The following is a 7,371-nucleotide window of genomic DNA, read 5'->3' as shown; positions in this document are numbered from 1 at the left end:
AGAGGGAAGTGGATGGATTAAACCCTGCTTCTCTAGTTCCCTGTCATTACCCCTCCCCCAAGATAACATATAAAGCAGGGCTCTTTCTGATGCAGTTCCTTTATTATCAGGAAACAGTGTCATTATCAAATTCCTCCCCAAATATAGTTAGACTGTGTACAGCCCCAGCCCATACCTCCCATCCCTGGGGTATTCCAGGGGGCTATGGCTCCTCCTCCTGACTCCTTTGTGGGGATGGAAACCCCTTAGGAAATGTGGATCTGTGCTTCCCCACTCCTTAAACACTAGAGTTGAGGAACTGTGTCTCCCCAGGCAGGGATCCCAGTAAGACACTCATGTTGCCCACAGCCATGTTGGGGGTCCCAGAAGGAGGTGGGGTATGTTCAGAGCTGTCCCTCTGATCGTGGGAGGGGGGAGGACTCAGCCCCTGGGGCTCATCCAGAATAGCCACAAAGTCCAGCTGAGTGTTGTCGAGATCAAGAGAGTCCAGAGGGTTACACACCTGCCCCTCAGGAGGAGGGTACAAGGCTGGGCCCCCTCCCAGCCTGCCCACCTCAGGATGGCCACAGCTGGGGTTGGTGCCCCCTGCCTTGAGGGGCCCATAGCAAGTGGGCAGTGGGGGCAGAAGTCGGGGTGGTGCTGCTGCCCTGTGGGAAGCCTTGTTTGCCCCTACTGCAAAATTTTCATGGCATGGTGAAAGGGTAGGATAGGAGCCTGACTTGTGATTGGGCAAGTTGGGTACAAAGCCAGGTCCATATGTGGCCACTTGTGCCTTGGCAGGGCTCAGGCTAACCTGGGAACCCCCCAGAAACTTGGGACTCTGGTAGAGAGGGTCCTGGACTGGGGGGTCTCCCCTGCCCCCTCCCTCCCACAGCAGCTCCTGTTGAGACTGAACATAATTACACACAAGCTGCGCCTTGAGCTGTCCTGTAGAATGAGTAGGGCACTCAAAATCCAGGCTGGGCCTGGGTTCTGAAGGAAGATAATCAGGAGGTGGCTGGGTATAGGTGCCTGACTGGGGATACTGGGGAGGGGGAGGCTGGGGGAAGTGGGAGAATAGAGGCTGTGAGCGTGGAGGCCCCTCACTGGGGTGGGCATTGAGGCAGGGTGCCAGTCCTGTGGAGTCAGAATCCACTGGACACCCCTGTTCCGGCTTCACCTGCACTTGTCCATAATGTTCAAGACGAGGACACTGGCCGTAGGCTGCAGCTGGAGGCTTGGGGCCTGGGTACAGCCCAGAGTGGGAAGGGAACTCACCCCATGTTTCTGGGGTGGGTTCAGGATAGGAGACCTGCTGGGGACAGGGGTTGGGGCCGTAGTTGGTAGGCGGACCAGGCCCAAGAGGCAGGGAGCCTGGACCTCTAGCTCCATAAGGCTCAGCTGCTGCCCCCTCAGGTCCCCCATATCCCAGAGTATCAGCAGGTGGGAAGTCCATATAGGGGTTCAGACCACTGCCCATCATGGAGGTCCCAACCTCTGGCTCCTCCCGTAGCCCTCTGGTATCCATGGTGACATTCTCAGTGATGCTGGGGGGCTGTGGTGTGTAGACAGAGGTTGGGAGTTGGGGATCAAAGTTCCGTCCTCCTCCTGCCACTGTGGGGGGTGTGTGGACACAACCCAAGCTCTTGAACCGCTGGACTCTGGCTGGCGCAGGGCGGTCTGCAGCCCGGGCCGGGTCACTGGCCCTCCGGGTGACCCCTACATTGGGGCTGTATCCTGGATACTCAGCTCGGCTTCTCCAGGGAGGTGCAGGAAGACCCCCCATCCGATCCAGGCTGGGTGCTGCAGTGGGTGGGGTACCACCTCCCCTGGCTGAAGCATATCTTGCCCGGAGCAGGTAGTGCTGGGTAGGCGTGAGGCCAGGCAGAGAGGATGCCCCGTTCTCTGGTGGGGAACCAGGGGGGAAAGGGGAAGCCAGGGAGGAGCGGCGGCTGACAGTATAGGCTGAGCTGACGCTGCTGGAGCTGCTGCTGCGGCGGTCAAGAGATACTGGGGGGCCCAGGCGGCGAGACCCAGGAGTGCCTGCAAGTGATAGGTAGAAAAGGCAGGGGGGCCAGGGAGCCCTCTGAGTCTCACCCTGCCTCCCCCAAGGGATAGCCTTGTCCTGGAATCCCAAGGAAGGCTCCTTAACTCTAACCACTCAGTTTTGTCTCCTCCTTCACCCATGCCCTTTCTGCTTCTGGGTCACCAGGGATTCAGGGTCGCTGTGAACAGTCCTACAGGTTGTACACTGCACAATCATAGGGGACAGCATTTGCATCGTAGACTTTGTATGTCACAACAATTTTCTGATAGATGGAAGGAAAGCGTCTTGAGGAAGGAGGACGTTTTTCTAATTGTACAAAGGAGCTGTATAGCAGCCCTGAAGGGTGAAGTCCTCCTTCCAACCCCAGGGAAGGTCCAGGTCCCAGCCTAGCAACCACCCCCAACACCCATCTCTCACCGGTGTGGGTCAAGCTGGGCAGTTTGAGGCCCCGGGGCCCTATTGGTCGGAATTGGTGTAGTTGGTCCAGCCTAAGGTTCTCAAGGCGGCGAAGAGTAGACAGACCAGTGCCAGCAATGCAAGGCCCCTCGTCCAAGCTAGACAGGTCCTCAGTGCTGCCCCCTGCATTTCCAGTCATTTCCACACCACTGTCTGTGTTGGCTGCGCTGCCTGCTGGGGAGTGGTCACTGCTGCAGGACGACTGGGCCCCAGGGCTTGGCTGTGGCTTCTGTGGGGAAGATGAAGATGAGGGCTAAGGGTGGCACCCACCCCCCTTCCCCACAGTTCCCTGAACTTGGTGAGTGGCTAAAGCCTGCGTCCCAGTGACTGCTTAAGGGTATGGAGAGGGCCGAGCAAGTGAAAGACGAGGGCCAAAGGTGATGAGAAGAGCCTAGACTACCTTGACTCAAATTTGGGCTCTATGACCTTGAACAATTTCTCTATGCCTGAGTTTCCCTATCTGAAAATGGGGAGAGTAAGTTCCTTTCTCATGAAGTTGTTGTGAGGAGTACGTGAAATTATACAGGCACAAGGCCTAAAATAATATACTAATTCCTATATATGAGTTTGTTGAACCCATGAAGTAGTTAATTACACTAAAATCCCTAGAATTGAGGTAGCCCAAGGAGCAAAACTTGGATAAGAGACTGGGGGACCAGCCACAGAAGAGAGATTTGCACAGTTGGGAGGGGACTAGAAAGATGTCGGCAGGGCAGGTGGGGGTATAGAGGCAGGGGGTTGCCTCACCATGGCACCCTCCGGCACAGCCAGTCTGCTCTCCTCCCTGATGGGGCCTCCGTCCCGCTCCCTCTTGGGCTCCACTGTGGAAAGAGCCGGTGCCCGGGGCAGGGGGCCATCTCCTCGGTGCCGCTTGGTCACGTGGGCGTCAGGACCGTGCACTGTCTTGACATGTTTCCGGAGTGAGCTGGGATCTGTGTAACGTTTGGTGCAGCCAGGGAGCTTACACACATAGGGCTTCTGTTGAATGGAGAGTGAAGACAGCAGGCAAAAGGATCAAAGCGGGAGAATTCAGAAGAAATGGGAAAAAGTGGTGGTAAGTGAGGATGAGGGGGGTCAGGGAGAATGCATAGCACCCAAGGAAATAGGAGAGTAGGGCCCTTGGAGTCAAGGATGAAAGAATCAAGGGGAAGATGAGGAAAACTGACAGCCCAGGGCTGGGAAAGATGAGGGCGTGAACCCAGGTCTGTGAGGCCTCATAAATTCAGGGGTTGAAGGGACCAGGGGGTCTCTTCTAGTTAGAATGTGTCTATTTTAGTTTAGCCCTTTGGCTGGTTAGAGGAGGGGTGGTAAGTGGAAATTCTTGGTTTCAGAAAGACCTTCTTCAGGTGAATTATATGGGTCGGGGGTAGGGGGAACTCACCTCTGTGGAGTGGGTGCTGGGCTAAGGGATTTCTTATGGGGGAACCTCCCCAGTAGGTGGCTTCTTTAAGTGGGGAGGGTCTCTTGAGTGGGGCATTCACCTCATTGGAGTGGGTCCGATTCTGGTGCTTGGCTCGGTCACTGGCATTGCTGAAGGCTTTACTGCAACCCTCGTGTTCACACATGTATGGCTTCTCACCCGTGTGTGACCGCAGATGTGTCTTCAGATTTTCCAGGCGTGAGTATGACTTCCGGCACCCCTCAAACTAGGGGACATGGGGGTCAAAGGATCGCTCTCAGACAGAAGGACATGGAGATTAGTGGAACCCTGAATCTCAAAAGGGACATACATCAGAGAATATAACTCAGGATGGGAGAGCACTGGGGCTTCAGAATTCCCAAAATTCAGGGACAAGGGCAGGCAAGAGCTGGGGGAACAGAAGTAGCTGGAGGAACTCGGCCTGCAGGGACATGGAGCTGAGGCAGCGAGCAGCCCCTGGTCAAACCAGGGCACGTCTCCTGCATGGGGAGCCCAGACTGTCTTAGGAGGGGTCATCCGGGGAGTGTGTGTCCTCAGTGCAGGGCTTCCCCATTAGGCAGAGTTCCAGACCCGGTGCCTAGGGCCCACTGTACTTCTAGGGGCCCACAAAAATGTTTTAATTTCTTTTAAAAACAAGGGGAAAAATTAGCTTTTAGGTCCAAGAAAGTGTTCTAATATATAATATCAATATGTTCATCTTCATACCAACCTAGTCATAAAATACAATTTTTGAATATTTGTTTATGGAGGAAGGGACCTATGGAGGCAAAAGTCAGACTGGGCCCTGCCTTGGTGGGGAGCCCCGATTTAGAAAGGAGCCCTGAGCTTGGGGAGGGGTTGCCTCACCGTGCACTTATGTGGCTTCTCGCCTGTGTGTCTGCGCATGTGCACCACCAGCATGTACTGGGCTTTGAAGGGCCTCAGCTCCCTGGAGCAGCCCCCCCAGTGGCACACAAACTCCTTCCGCTCTCCGTGGATGTGCTCGCTGTTGATGTGCTGAGGGAGAAGATGCAGAGGTTCTCTGTGGTTCCCTATGCCCCTGAGATCCACAACAGACCTTCCCTGGACCTCCCCACCACACCATATCCCTCCATGGCTTCCCATCATGGGGGAAGAAGAGGCAGGAAGAACATCATAGCCCACAGCTCCGTTCTTCCAAGTTTCTAAAACAAAGCTACACCTCCTGAATTTCTGCCTACCCACTGGGCACCCAACCTCTGACCTCCTGCCCTTAGCCTGATTCCACCATGTCCCACCCAGAACGTCCTACAGGCTCCAGCCAGCACTCCTGTTACCCCCTGCGGCTCACATGCACCAGCTGCTCTTGGGAGTCGAATTCCTGACTGCAGCCATCCCAGCGGCAGTCAGTCTCATACACAGAATCGTGCTCAGGCTTCTCCTCTCTCTCCAGGTCTTCCCGCCCATCCAGCATCCCCAGCAGGGGATCCTAGGGTAGGAGAGAAAATCCTAGTGTCACCTGGGTGACAGCTTTTGTTTCGCTCAGGTTGCAGAGGTGAAGCTCCCCGCTCCCCCTTACCTGTGTGCCCGTGGAGTTGGGGCTGCACATATCACCTTCCAAGGGCTCCTCTGGGCGCTTGCTAAGCAGCGCATCCAGCTCAGACTTCAGCTTCCCCGAGGGCAGAGGTGAGGATGGTGAAGGGAGAAGTGAGCAGGAAGAAGGGAGAGCCCAGCCAGGTCTTCCTGCCCTGAGTGCCCCCACCCAAGCATCTGGAACCCCTGGGTTTGGAAGAGACTTCCTCCTTAGACTGCACTGGTGTGTGGGATGGGTGAAAGGTGGGATCTCATTTGGAAGAGACTGATTCAACCCCAAGGAGCGAATCCCAGCACCCACACCCCTTAATTTTTCTGGCACTGAAAACTTTTACGTCCTCTGTTCTTCCTTCACCTTTCCTCTGAAAAGTCTACCACCCGCCCACCAGGAACTGAGGGAAATCAGGTGACAATATGAGGACTCTCACCTGGCAAGTTGAGAGGGGTCCCCGGGACTGAGGATGTGGCATCATCCCACCCTGGGTGGGCTCATGGGGACCACAGGGCTGGACCCCGAAGGAAGGCGAGGTCCCTTTTTGGTGATTCATCTGGGGTGAGAATCCCAGAGATGGGCTGAGGAGGAGGAGGAGAGGCAGTTACTTAGGACTATCATCTCAGAAAGCCTCAGGAGTGCTTGAGCTCTTTGGAGGGTTTCTGGAAGACGGTATGGGAAGTGGTTGAGGCAGTCCCAGGGAAGTACTGAGCAGGGCTTCCACGCCTTTGAAGTGATAAGGATTCAAATAGGGTCAGGTGGTTTGGAGGGCTTGAGGCTTTTAATGGGGTTTGGTAGGGCCTTTAGGGGCCTCTTAGCCCGAGGCTGTCTGCACCTCATGGTGCCGATGGAGAGGTGACCATAGGAGCCCCCCGGAGATGCACAGCGTGAGTTGATGAAGGCCACGAGGGAGCTGGGTGAGGTGCGGATAACTGTCTGCAGGTCCAGGCTGGCGTCTGACAGAGGTGAGATGGAGAGAGCCCGCTTCTTGGTCAATTTGACTGCACTCCGGGGAGGAGGAAACAGTGGGGCTGGGGCAGGAAACAGGGGAGATAGATACGGTAAAGGAGCATGTCCCCCATGCATGCAGCCCATGGGTCCTGACTCTCAGCCAGAAGAAATGACACCAGACTCTGCCCTGTTGACCCCATCTGTGACCTCTTGATCATGCTCTGATTCCTTGATCCCATCTCCAAGCATTTCCTCTTCCAAAGTAGATGCCCTGCCCTCCAACTTTCTCCCTCAGGACAAGTCCCAAAGAGGCAGAAAGGAAAGAGATGTTGCCCGAAGCCTCACCCTCTGTGCAGCTGCTGGTCTCTCTGGCTGGCCCGTAACTGTGGGGGCCGGACATGAGGGTGGCCTGGTGGCAGAAGGGCAGACCAGGCAGTCCTAGAAAAGAGATACAGCTGGAATGGGGGTTGGGAATGGAGGACACATAAGGTCTCACCTCGAAACCCCAGGTAAGGCCCGATCCCATATTCCAAGCACCAATGACATGGGGCCTCAGATCTTTTTGTATATGGGAAACTGGCATGGGGCCTGCAATAGACGAGGGATCCCTGGGACTGGGTGAGAGATCTGCCAGTCATCAAGGTCCGGGGATCGGTGTACGCACTGACCTTCTGTCCCCATGCTGGGGGCCCCCTGACTGGGGAGGGGCCGGAGACAGCAGGGCTCGCCATAGCTACTGACTGGCGGTGGGGTCATCGAGTTGAACATGGTGTCTCAGAGGAGAGTGTGGGGACACTGCAGGAGGGGAAGGGAGATCTGCAAGTTATAAAGGCAGGAGAGAAATATGGAAGGTCAGGTAACTAAGTCAGGTGCCGAACCCTGGGCAGAGCACCTCCAAGACATCTGCCGTGGGAAATCAAGTTGAAGTGAGCTTCACTCAGCCAGGGGACGGTAAGGAGAGAAATCCCATAGAGG

General features: G+C 55.8%; 1 protein-coding gene across 2 annotated transcripts; it reads right to left on the bottom strand.

Moving 5' to 3' along the window:
• Positions 1-142: 142 nt before the first annotated feature.
• Positions 143-7,164, bottom strand: GLI1 (GLI family zinc finger 1). Of its 2 annotated transcripts, XM_060026292.1 has the most exons (11): positions 7,065-7,164; positions 6,742-6,834; positions 6,281-6,476; positions 5,882-6,026; positions 5,440-5,529; positions 5,212-5,349; positions 4,749-4,898; positions 3,964-4,128; positions 3,230-3,460; positions 2,444-2,711; positions 143-2,022 (listed from the first exon to the last, which is right to left on the bottom strand). In XM_060026292.1, exons 1-11 carry the CDS (start codon positions 7,162-7,164, stop codon positions 278-280), a joined length of 3,321 nt encoding a protein of 1,106 aa, XP_059882275.1. In that variant the 3' UTR covers positions 143-277. The 2 variants fall into 2 exon arrangements, with proteins under 2 accessions (XP_059882275.1, XP_059882276.1); XM_060026293.1 differs by lacking the exon at positions 6,742-6,834 and having other exon boundaries at positions 6,281-6,446.
• Between the last annotated feature and the right edge of the window lie 207 nt (positions 7,165-7,371).

This window comes from Delphinus delphis, chromosome 11, assembly GCF_949987515.2.
Source record: "Delphinus delphis chromosome 11, mDelDel1.2, whole genome shotgun sequence".
Classification (NCBI taxonomy): domain Eukaryota; kingdom Metazoa; phylum Chordata; class Mammalia; order Artiodactyla; family Delphinidae; genus Delphinus; species Delphinus delphis.
The sequence above is the reverse complement of the archived record's forward strand: the minus strand, read 5'-3'. Positions and strand labels throughout refer to the sequence as shown.

Excerpts from the sequence above, each read along its gene's own strand:
- GLI1 (XM_060026292.1), bottom strand. The coding sequence starts at position 7,164 with ATGTTCAACTCGATGACCCCACCGCCAGTCAGTAGCTATGGCGAGCCC. Across the intron at positions 6,027-6,280 it reads CTCTCCATCGGCACCATGAG|CCCATCTCTGGGATTCTCAC; the intron begins GTGCAGACAGCC and ends CCTCCTCCTCAG. Across the intron at positions 2,712-3,229 it reads CTGTGCCGGAGGGTGCCATG|AAGCCACAGCCAAGCCCTGG; the intron begins GTGAGGCAACCC and ends TCTTCCCCACAG.